A 12,821-nucleotide genomic window follows, 5' to 3' on the forward strand; every position below is an offset into this window, starting at 1 on the left:
ATCTGGGCATAATCCACAGATCCCTGAAAGTGCCATCACAGGTGGATAAGATGGTCAAAAAGGCATATAGAATGCTTGCCTTCATCAGCAGAGGCATCGAATATAAAAGTTAGTAAGTTATGTTGCAGCTAAATAAACTTTAGTTAAGCTACATTTGGAATACTGCATGCAGCTCTGGATACTACACTATCAGAATGACATGGATGCATTGGACAGGGTGCAGAGAAGGTTTACCAAGATGTTGCCCAGTCTGGAGGGTTTTAGTTATGAGGAGAGGTGGGATAAACGTGGATTGTTTTCACTGCAAAGACAGAGACTGACAGGTGACCTGACAGAAGTCTACAAAATTATTTGAGGCATAGATAACATGCATTGTTAGAAGCTTTTTCCCCTGGGTGGATAGGTCAACTACAAGAAAGCACAGGTTCAAGGTGAGAGGGGGAAAGTTTGGGAAAATTGCCGCAGACTTAGTGGTTTGGAGGGCTAGTTCTTGTGCTGTCTTGTTCTTTGTTCTCCAAAATTCTATATAAAGTGATCTATTTGATGACTACTTAAATAGATTGACAATGAATCATATACAGGAATAAAACTTGGGAACAACCCGGCACAACTGTGGCAATCATCCTGGTTACAGACTACTGGCTTCAAAAATAAATTCTGGGCTTAACATTACATACGTTTCAGAAATTTCAAAACGCCGTTAAAGCAATAAAGGCAATGGTTACTGAGGTGATGCACTAGAAAACCTGTAAAATCACACTCGCTATTCCAGATAGAGTGACCATCTTCATTCAAGGACAGCAGAACACTAACTAACACAATAATATAACACATAGCAAGTTCTCAATGTGTCGTTTTCTTAATTCATTCATGGAACATGGGTGTTGTGAGCTGGGTCAGTATTTATTGTCCATCCCTAGTTGCTCTTGAAAATTTAATGTATTCATAATATAAGTGAGGGTCCTTTCAAGACAGTAATCATCTCCAAACATATACTCTCAAAAGGGTTAATGCTGCTTGGCCAAATATAGTGATGAACTTTCAGAGATCTTTGCAAGAGTAACTAGGGTGCTCTTACCTCACAGCGCTGAAGGAACATTAAGTGCAATCACAAGTATTAGATCTTATGCCAGGTCGATGTATGGGGCCTTTCCTTTCTCCCAAGCATCCTGAAAGATTTAGAAACCGAAAGAATTGCAAATGCTGTAAATCAGGAACGAGAACAGAAGTTGTCAGAAAAGCTCAGAGGTCTGGCAGCATCTGTGAAGAAGAAAATCAGAGCTAACGTTTCGGGTCCAGTGACCTTGAGGAAAGCCAGGCCTGCTGAGCTTTTCCAGACACTTCTGCTTTTGATCCTGAAAGATCTGTCAGCCATTGGTCAGCTCCAGCCTTCGCAGTTCAGTGCAGCTGTCATTTTCATAATTTATCAACGACACAAGGTGGATGAGGCCTGCGCCACTTTTGCAGCATTTTAGAACTTCTAATACTTCTGTCATGTTCAATTCAGAATTTTCTCTCAAAGTGAAGCCAGCAGTCTGCAACCAGAGCTTTTACTGAAAAGATTTAGAGTATTAATAAGCTATACAAATTGGGTATCACAGAATACAATCTCAATTATTTCAGGCCATTGTAAGAGGAACACTTTTCAAATGCTTGAGTAATAATACAAAATTCCTTTCTATTTAAATAGCTGGAGAGACAATTGGGATCTAGCTGCTCACATAATAGTGATTAGTGCTCGGTGGGATAAACTCCTCCCTTTATCACAGGCTTAAGGGAGCTCTCTTTCTTTCTGTCTTGCTGACTCTCCAGTAGTACGTGGGTTGTGCCCTAGACAGCAACAAAGTAATGGGTTACAATCTTCACTGAAATCAATAACTTTTAAAAGAGAGATTCAAATTCCATTTATTATCTAAAAGAATGACATGCCGAGATCTTACACCTTAAAACTTTTCTTCTAAGTGATGAAAAAACACTATTGACTAAACACTATTCTCCTTTCACAGAATCATAGGAGTCGTATGATGCAGAAGGAGTCCATTGAGCTTATTGTGCCTGCACCAGATAGTTACACAAGGATCATTATGTAGTGCAAATCTCCAGTCTCTTCCCCAAAAACCATGCACGTTATTTTCACTCAATAATAATCATCTAATGCCCTCTTGAATGCTTTAATTGAACCTGCCCCCACCACACAGCCAGGCAGTGCATTCCTTACCCTAACTAATTATTGAATAGAAAAAGCTTTTTCACATCACCTTTGCTTTTTTTTGCAGATCACTTTAAATTGATGTCCTCTTGTTCTCATTCATTTTATGAGTGGGGACAATTTCTCCCTATCTATTCCATCCAGCCCACTCTGATTTTAAAAACCACTATCAGCTCTCCTTTTAGCTTTCTTCTCTCCAAGGAGAGTAGTTCCAACTTCTTCAGTCTATCCTGAAAATTCACAGACTCTGCACAGTGTGGAAGCAGGCCATTCAGCTCATTGAGTCCACACTGACCCTCTGAACAGTATCTCACCCAAACCCAGGATCCCCCTCCCTATCCACAAAACACGACATTTCCAATGGCTAAACCATTTAGCCTGCACATCCCTGGACACCATGTGTAATTTGGCATGGACAGTCCACCTAACCTGCACATCTTTGGACTGTGGGACAAAACCACAGCACCCAGAGGAAATCCATGCAAACACGGGGAGAATGTGTAAACTCCACACAGACAGTCATCTGAGGGCGGAATCGAACCCAAATCCCTGGTGCTATGAAGCAGCAGTGCTAACCACCATGCTGGCTCAATTGAAGTGACTTATTCCTGGAATCATTCTAGCAAACTGCTTCTGTACTTCTTCCAATGCATACTTTTCCTTCCTATAATGTTGTTCCCACAACTGTTCGCAATACTCCAGCAGAGCTCTAACAAATGTTTTGTACTAAGATAAGATTGGAAGTTCTACTTATCAAAACTGACTGTGAAAGTAAACTCTGGGATTCAAAGTTATCCAACAAGGAAAGTAGAAGCGAAGTAGCCTAATAGAAACCGGAAGCAACTGTGGACTATTTCCTACTTTTTATGTGGACAGTGCTTTGTGTGACAACTATAAAGGAGAAAGCTCGTTGTCTCCGAGTGTAAGTACATCTTCTTTCTGGTGAAACGATCTAAACCTTTCTCTGACCCAAAGCCATCCAACTACATTCCAGAAGACAGCTGAGCAGGTCACGTGACCTCCTTGATTTAAACCAAATTTAAAATGACATCCTCAAAATTACCAAAAAATCTCAATTTTTAACTGTACGAAGGTAAGAAGCATTTTACAAGTCAAAACAATGGCTTCAATAATTTAGTGAGGAAAAATCAGCTTATTTAGCTCCATCTTTACCATTTTCCATAACATGGAAACAAAATAGATTAACAAATTTCACTGTCAAAATCTCAAGCCATTCATACACTTTGGAATAACTAGTTGTTGGCTGGACACTGCACCCTGTGTTTATACAGTACTTCTCAGTTTATTTTCTCTAAGGAGTAATGAAGAAACATAGTGTCATGTGGAATATAGATTAAATCCACCAAGTGAAAGCCAGATGTATTTCTGGCTGGGGTTGTAATCACCTTTTGCAACAGTCTATAACTTGTGACTTTAATATGAATCACAATGGTTCTCCTGCATCCGCTTAACCAAGCCACAACATGGGATACGTATGGAATAGGCTGATTAGATCAGTCTAGTTTTCCTGCTTATCATCCATGTACAATAAGTTGTCCATTATCATTCCCAGACCATTCAAATTAACACAGTGTAGTTAAAGGTATTTTTTGGATTGTGGCAGGGAGATGTGAGTTTCTTTATAGGAGTGGCTGATGAAACTTAAGCAGAAAGGATATGTAAAAACCCAAAAAATGATGTAATCAACATACATCGTAAAGCCATCAATACATCACAATGACAGCACACATTTTAAATTGCTATTATTATGTCTATTTCATTAGAAGTAGCACTGGAAATGGTACAAATAATGCGTGGCTTTTTCGATTGTCTATTATGCTCCAGAACAAGAAGAATTGCCCCCTTTAATGCAGCAGTTCTAAGGGAAATTCTGTTCAGGTTAGTATGTGTGGGTCAACAACAGACAGAATTAGACTCAGCTGTTAATACCCCCACTGCTAAGTACTCCCCTGGCAGCAGATGCTTAAACTCAGCTGTGAAGAATGGCACATTTCCAGGAAAACTCGCACTTAGGGGAATGAGAGAGACAAATCTATAAATAAAAGTAAAGCATTGCCAATGCTGAAATAAAAACAGAAAGTGGTGGAGAAACTCAAAAGGTCTGGCAGCACCTGTGGACAGAGGAACAGAGTGAATATTTTGAGTTCAGTACGATGATTCTTCTTCCTGGAAGAAGTCATGTCGGACTCAAAATTTCAGCTTTGAGTCAATTTATCTAGGGAGGAGAAATCTTGCGCAGATTGCCACTCTGGACCTTATGCTTTACAGAATTTCTGAAAGGAGATTCTGCTTAGGTCTCCCTCAGGAATGTGAAGCAATACTTCCAATTCTGACAGTTCTTTTGTATTGTGGAACTGTCAGAGGAATACAAAGCAGGCCGCCTTTTCAAAGCAGTTAGCTAGTACACTCGGAAATGTAAAGATCCTGATACCATTCAATGCATCTGTCAAAATGGCTAAGTATATAAGGTGAGACTTTGGGTTCTAGGAGAGTAGAGTGCCAGATGGGTAGGGGGATAGGATGCAAAGTGGCAGGAGGGAGCAGGTAAGTGATGCAGTGTTTAGGGTAGATCGGAGTCGGTGAGAGAAATGGTTCAGAAATTAGTTTGAAGGTGAAGGTGTTGGGTACCAGCCTGGGGGTTTCAAGTCTGGTGAGAGGAAGGGAATGGTTGGTTAGATTTAAAGGGGGCTAGTCAGCTAAGAGTTTGGAGTGTGTAAGTGGTCCATGTTTGGTGTAGCTGGGGTGTGAGGTGAGTATCGGGTCCATTCAATATTTACTCAAGAGTTAGCCTAATGTGTCTAATAGTCCAACATTTCCTGCATAACTATTTCACTTAATTTCAGAGTTACTGCAAGACTTCTGGAGGAACCCTAGTGTGGAGGCATTGCCAGCAGAAAATTCAATTTCCTGGGCAATCCTTTGGAGTACATTATGAGGGTATCCAACAGGATCCCATCAACACTGGAACAAGAATCACCTCACCAGGATAACGTCTCTCTCCACAGTCAGTGCCAAATCTGCAGAGATAATCCAACACTTTCTGATTTTATTATTAACCTACAAGTAACTCTCAAGGATTTAAATTAATCAGAATAACCAATCTTCAAAATACAACTGAAGGAATTGCAAAATAATCTCCAATTCAAGGTCTTATTTTTGGAGTTGTTATGGTTAGTGAATTTATTGATAATTTCTATTTCCTCCGAGTCGTTTACATTCTCAGTGCTGTAGGTGGAGCAATGAGTGGAGTGCAGTGAAGGGCAATTGCTGTGTTTTTTGGGAGGATCAGCGATTCCTCCATATAAATATTATCATGTAATCAGCTTCTGAATTCTACTTGGACCACTGAAGTCTTTAAAACAATGTAAACAGAATGTTCAGAAAAAGGAACGTAAGAGGTTGACTCAACTGTTTGACCACAAAAATGTTCCACTTTCCATTACTGGTCAAAGGTCAGGTCTTTTGCCCTACACTGAAACACAAGTGATTTAACTAGTCAAACACACAATAGATATTGTGCTTATTTATTCATGTTAGAAATGTTATTTCTCACTTTTTTAAAAAAACCATCCTCCCTTTCAAAATTTCATGGTACCACCTGAGTATTGATTTAGTAACAATGCCTTTGTATGAATGTAACCTGTTTACCATCAAGCGAGAAACTACATACTGTTTTTAAGACAAAGGTCTCTCCTCATTCAAGTGGTTTCCCTCTACCACTCTAGACCAAGACGGCCTTGCAGATCGTAAACTAAAAGGAGCATGATGGCAGCAAATCTACAAAACAGTGACCAATAGTCCATAGAGCTAACACAACATGTTGAGCAGTGATGATGATCAATCACACAACAAAGAAGTAACTATGTTTCAGGGATAGTAGGTACTGCAGATGCTAGAGAATCTGAGATAAAAGGGTGTGGAGCTGGATGAACACAGCAGGCCAAGCAGCATCAGAGGTGCAAGGAAGGCTGATGTTTTGGGTTTAGACCCTTCTTCAGAAAAAATACGACTGAAAGAATTGCAAAATAATCTCCAATTCAATGTCCCATTTTTGTAGTTGTGAATACAATGTAATGGTTAGTGAATTTACTAATAAATTCTGTTTTCTCCTTTTATGGATCGTTTACATTCTGAATGCTGTAGCTGGAGCAATGAGTGGAATGCAGTGGAGGGGCAATTGCTGTTTTATTTCTGAAGAAGTGCCTAGGTCCGAAACGTCAGCCTTCCTGCTCCTCTGATGCTGCTTGGCCTGCTGCGTTCATCCAGCTCCACAATTTGTTATCAAAGAGGTAACTATGTTGTTTTTAAAGGTATAATGACAACAAACTACAGGGGAACGTTTATTCTCATTTTGATGAGAATGCATCAGGTGATAAGAAATTGATTCTGGTCTTGTCTACAATGTATCAAAATCACAAATTTTAACTACCTCCTAAATCCTGGGAGAATATTTCACAGAATCCATGTAGTGTGAAAGCAGGCCATTCAGCCCATCAAGTCCATCCAGAGAGCAACCCATCAAGACCCACACCCATACCCTGGAAGCCTGCATTTCCCATGGCTAACCCGACTAGCCTTTACATCCCTGGACACTCCAGGGCAATTTAGCACGGCCAATCCACCTAACCTGTACATCTTTGGACTGCGGGGGAAACCAGAGCACCCGGAAGAAACCCAAGCAGACATGGGGAGAATGTGCAAACTCCACACAGACAGTCAACTGAGGGTGGAATTGAACCCTGGACCCCTGGCACGTGAGGCAGCAATGTTAACCACTGACCCATCATGCCGCCCTAAGGATGGATTAAAATTTCAGAATCTAACTTTATTTTTGTCCCTTTCAAGTTTAAAGCACAGGGACTGGGGCACAGACTGGGCTTGCACAGAAGGCAAACAGGGACCTATTTAATGTGCAGTACATATACACATACTGGTGAAGGCCTGCGTAGTGGGATTTTTCAGCCACTGAGCCTAAGCAGAAGCTGCAAGTTCCCCAAAGTAAGCAGCCCGTCAGTATTATTGGATGCCAAGAAGTGAGGGAGTACTCCTACCTACCTATTCGAGGAACTCCCCAGCTTTCCCTGCTCCCAGTCACTACCTGGAGTTGATGCTCTCATCCTGACTGTGGCCCCTTGATGGTAGTGCTCCCTCCCACCAACCAACTGGACAGTCAATGTGGCCAATTGTCAGAGAGAATCACTCCTATTGAATACCAACATGAATCAGCCATTAGCAGGGACTCTATATCAAGGCCAAACAATCTGACAATAAAAACAGATGGGTAATAAAATCTGGAACCACAACGTAGCCAACTGCAGAGCTTACAAGATTGCATGATGATCATACTGAGACATATAAGATCCTGAGGGAGCTTGACAGACTAAATGCTGAAAGGAAATTTTCCCTAGTGGGAGAGACTATAACTAGAGGAACAGTTTAAAAATAATAGATTTCTGATTTAAGATGGAGATGAAGATTCTTTTCTTCCTGAAAGGGATGTACATCTTCAGAGCTCTCTTTCCCAGAAAACAGTCAAAGTGAGGTCCATTGAATATTTTTAAGGCCAAGTTGGAGAGATCCTTGATTAACAAGGGAGTCAGTAATAATTAGGGGTTTTGGAAATGTTGAGTTGAGGCCACAATTAGATCAGACATTACCTTATTGAATGGTACAGCAAGCTCGAGTGGTCAATTCCTACTCCTAAATTGTACGTTTATTGCAAGCCAGCCAAAATTTCACAGCAACCATGCTGCAAGTCATCCACATACATTAAAAGAAATGCAACAAGTTAACGGAAGTAATTATCAGACTAGGGAAATATTGCAAACTGATATAAGAAATAGAAACAGGAGGCTGTTCCACTGATCCAATATTCCACACATCCATTTTCCCACACATTCCCTGCAACTCTTGATTCCTCACCTGATCAAAAATCTATCAATCTCACCCTTAAATATATACAAGAAACACAAATCCCAAATCTCCATCACGCTACAGCAGGCCAGTATAAATGTATCCCACAGACTAAGCTACTATTGAATAAACAGTATGTCACTCACTGGGGGTCTTTTCCATTCCAGCTTGAAGGGCATACCCACAGAGTAAAAAAGTGAGGAGTCATTGGCAGGGAATTCCTCGTCTTCAAACAAGACACCTTTTCTCAGGCACTCGTCCTTCAGCTGCTGAAAGACCCCGCTCTTGGCATAGGTAATATCCTTGTTACGATTGATGATAGGATACAATGCAGCTTTGCCAGCCATTTTGGATTGGGTCTGGACTGGTCGTGATTCCTGCATCGAGTTGATGACATGAGGCACAGGAACACAATATTTCAAAACAGTGCAGTGAAAAAGAGATCTGTTAATAAGAGAAAGATATGCAGGCCACAGACACAGGAAGGAAACTACCTGGTTTCATAAAACAGGGAAACAGGTTAGTTACTTTTTCAGTTATAAACACTAGCAAAACATTTCAATCAGCTTCCTTGAGGTAAAAGGCAGAAATCATTTGGACAGACTACTCCACCAAACAACACGAGTGGCACCAGGGACTTCAAAAACGTTTTGGTTCCGGATTGCTCACAAGATTCAATGCTGTTTTGTATAACCTCAGTAAGCCTTCTCCACAGTCTTCCACATTGAAATTTTTTTTAAAAATCAAATAATCATCCACTTGTTGAACGATACGTCTGTTGGATTTTCCAGAATTGGCCTTGGCTCACTCTCCCAGGCTTCCCAGCTGTTCTGAGCTCAATGCAGAAATGAAACGAGCAAGATCAAATGCTAAAAATAATCTTAGACAGGCTGTATCTTGTGGCAACTGTATTTGTTTTTGCAGGCTCCTTACACAGGGACACATATACTCAGACACATCAGTGTTCATTTATCATTTTTATCCTGTTTTTCTCAACTTTTCTTCCTTCTCTTGAAGATGCTGTGGTCACAATATAACAGTAACTAACAACTATACAACATTTCTTTTAAGCAAGGATCAGTTAGAAATCATTCCATTTTACTAAATAATTAGGCTAAATAGTGGAATGGATGAGAGGATAAGTGTGGTGGATAACAGGGTGTGAGCATGAATGGGGAGGTAGTAGGGTGGGCAGTTTAATTAGGAGAAATGGAATGATGGATGAGTGCAGTGGGTAAGTGAGGTCGGATAAGTGAGGGGTGAAAGGCTGGGAGGGTGAGTGACAGATGAAAGGGATGAGAGGAGGATGAAAGGAGTATCTGAAGGTGAGACCATTTGGTATGGGGTGAAAAGGTGGAAGAGTAGTTTATTGGTGGTTAACGGGATTGAGACAGATTTCAAGAGGGTGAGAGGGGTGAGTAAGGACAGGTTGAATAGGTTAGTCAAGTGAGTAGGGGTTTTAAATGGTTGGGTTAGAATGAGTAGGTTGGGCTTGGAGGATGTGTGCAGTGGGTAGAAATACAATTCAGCCGGGTAAAAGGGTGAATGCTGAACATCAAAACAGCTGCCATATTCTATTAGTTCAGTGGATTCTCAGTATCATTCACTGAGGCATGTCAAGCACACATTCACACTTTATCGCTGATTCATTTTGTTCACTGACTCAGACTTTCACTCAGTGTCTCATTGTCATTCAGTAAACTCAACCTTTTGTCATCACAGTCTTATTCCCATATAAATTTACTCTCAATCTCACACAAATGTGATTTCATTCACTCATTTCTTCAATTATTACTCAAAATCTCACTCACTTTCACTGAATCACTTACTGACTCCTGCCTTTTCTCAATATCTCACCACTTCTACAGTCAGATTAATTGACTCTCTTATCGTCACTCGCTCCAGCTCATTCTCACATTGTCATTTTCCCTCAATCAATCACTTTCATATTCAATCACTCAGAAAGGGGATCTTGCCCACTGGTAGCAGGATTGGTGGGGAACCCTGCCAGTTCAGTAAGGGAAGCCCAGTAAAATCAAATAACCTTCAGGCACTTAGATGGCTACAGATAGGTCTTGACTGTATTTGAGGACCCTGATGGCAGAAATCCCACCTACAGAGACCTGCAGAGCTCCTGATGCCTCGAGCACCAGCAGGCGTGGTGGCTGCAACTGGAACTACACACACCCAGACCAAATATCAGAGAAGGTAGAACAGGATTTGCCAGGATGGATGAATGTTACACAGTAGCACAGGGTTTGGCTTTCAGCGGCCAGTATCCCCCATGGGAAACAAAGTAGGTGTTCAAGAAGGAGATAGACATAGTTCTGAGGACTAAAGGGATCAAGAAGTATGGGGAGCAAGCAGAAACTACCGAGTTGGATGATCAGCCACGATCAAATTGAGTGGCAAGTGGCCCAATGGCCTATTTGTGCCCCTAGTTTATTTCTATGGTGCCCCCTTTTCTAGGAGGCCTGAAATTTCTTTGGGTTGGCTGGGTGGACTTCACGTGATCTGGGAGAAAAATACGACCTCCATTCAATCCCTTAGCCACTATTAAACTGCAGCAGGCTCAGGAGCAACAGATGTCAATTGGCTTATTAATTAGGATAACTGACATTTTGCCACTGATGGCCACGAATGCTACCCTTTCTGTTCCCTCACTTAAATGGGGCAGATCTACCATTGTTTAGAGATTGACATGGAGCCTCTCCAAACATTAAGTGGGCTTTGCTACTATGTTTCTCACCCTGATGTGCAACATTAAATCCAACCAATATCGAGTCATGTGTCGTTTAGCACTCAAAGACAACAATGTGTGGAGCTGGAGGAACACAACAAGCTTGGCAGCATCAGAGGAACAGAAAAACTCACATCAGGATCTTTCTTCAACTTTCCTGCTCCTCTGATGCTGCCTGGCCTGCTGTGTTCCTCCAGCTCCACACTTTGTTAACTCTAACTCCAGTATCTGCAGTTCTTGCTATCTCTCTTTTACTACTCACTCTTGTTAAGTGACTCATCACACTTATCTCTGGAGAACATGAATGATACCTAGATCCCAGGGTGTGAACAAACTTGAGAACGTAGAAAAACGAGCTGGTACAGGTGATTTCACCATTCATGTCTGCTCTGCCACTCAAGTCCATGGTTGATCTTCCATCTAAACCCCATGTTCCTATACTGCTCACATGTCATGTAGTTCCCTCAGAACACAGAAATCCATCACTCTCCCTCTTGAACATATTTAACGACTAAGTTTTTTTAGTCAGTTTTGTGATATATCTCAATAAAACAAAGAATTGCAGATGCCAGAATTCTAAAATAAAAGCAGCATTTGTTGGAGAAACTCAACAGGTCTCAAAGCATCTTCGGAGAGAAAGCACACCAGTTTATACGTTAAGTCCTGTGACCTATTCTGAAGAAGGATCACTAGACTCGAAATGCCAATACTGCTTTATCTCTGCAGATGCTGCCAGAACTGCTGAGTTCTCCAGAAAATTCTGCATGAGCTACACCTCACTGGAGCAGCAGGATAAAAGTCAAGCCCTGCTATTCTCACAGTAGTCACAAAAGTTACAGATTTGAACAAGCAAATAGAATTCCCCAATTTACCTGTCATTTAGACCCGGGTTGGACAGGACAGTCCAGGTTAACAATCTTAACAATCATTACTATTTATTACAAATAGATATTGACAACAGATAAACAATTTGGAATCATCAGCATATAACTCTATTATTTAAAACTCTAACCCTCTTATAAACATTTCCACTACACACATACACAGACAGACACAAAAAAGGATGTTATGGGCATATGGAAAACTGAAAAAGCTGTTTAATAGTTCCTGCCCACTTCACCAGGCATGTTCTCTTGTTTGTTGGAGGAAAACTTACAATTTCTTAAAAGTAACAACTTAGAGCAATTGACAAGGGGAAATAAACTGATCATCTTCAGTCTTGAGATGCTTTCTACTCCAGAGCGAAAGGAGCTCCTCTTTCAGAGGTTTGATGATTTCTGGTCTGAACGTTCACACCCACAAACTGTTCAGCTACCTGGCAGTCAATCGCATAGTTACTGGGAGGCAGGAGGTGCCTGTCATCAATAACTAGTCAACATTCCACAGACCAATGAGGTATTTGTTGCCAGAAAAAAAAATCTCCATCCATACACAGCCCAGTGGTTCCAGCTTGTCGGCAACTAGATTTGCCCCACTGTTTCAACTGACAGCTGTGTAAACAGCACTTACAAAGAATGACAGGTAATATGCTTTTTAAAAGTGCAGTAATCCTTCAATAATTCTTGTATTTCCAAACAGACTTTTTCCTGTCTCATTCCACGCTCAAAAACACAGAAAAATATAAAGATGTAGCCTTTCTGACAAGATGGGAGCAGAGTAGGATGCTTCCACCCAGGGCTCACCTGCACTGCCTATTCTTTTTGAAAATTTTCTCGTCTCTCTTTTTAGCAGTCCTGGGCAGCATGTGGGGAAGCAGTCCCTGAGCAACATCAGGGGAAACAGGTCCCTGAGCAGCACTGAGGGGAGTGAGTCCCCAGTAGCAGGAGGGGAAATGGATTTCAGAGCAGCATGCAGGGAAACAGTCCCTGAGCAGCGCAAGAGGAGCGAGTCCCACAGTGATGTGAGGGTGATTGAGTCCTGGAGCAGCATGAGGGGAAA

General features: G+C 41.4%; 1 protein-coding gene across 1 annotated transcript in view; it reads right to left on the reverse strand.

Moving 5' to 3' along the window:
* Window positions 1-8,950, reverse strand: part of capn3a (calpain 3a, (p94)) — a 90,384-nt gene extending 81,434 nt beyond the window's left edge. Inside the window, exon 1 of the mRNA XM_048538135.2 lies at window positions 8,290-8,950. Within this exon, the coding sequence (XP_048394092.1) occupies window positions 8,290-8,526 (237 nt within the window). The 5' untranslated portion in view covers window positions 8,527-8,950. The remainder of the gene's footprint in view (window positions 1-8,289) is intronic.
* Window positions 8,951-12,821: the final 3,871 nt, after the last annotated feature.

Source organism: Stegostoma tigrinum, chromosome 10 (assembly GCF_030684315.1).
Source record: "Stegostoma tigrinum isolate sSteTig4 chromosome 10, sSteTig4.hap1, whole genome shotgun sequence".
NCBI classification, from domain to species: Eukaryota; Metazoa; Chordata; class Chondrichthyes; order Orectolobiformes; family Stegostomatidae; genus Stegostoma; species Stegostoma tigrinum.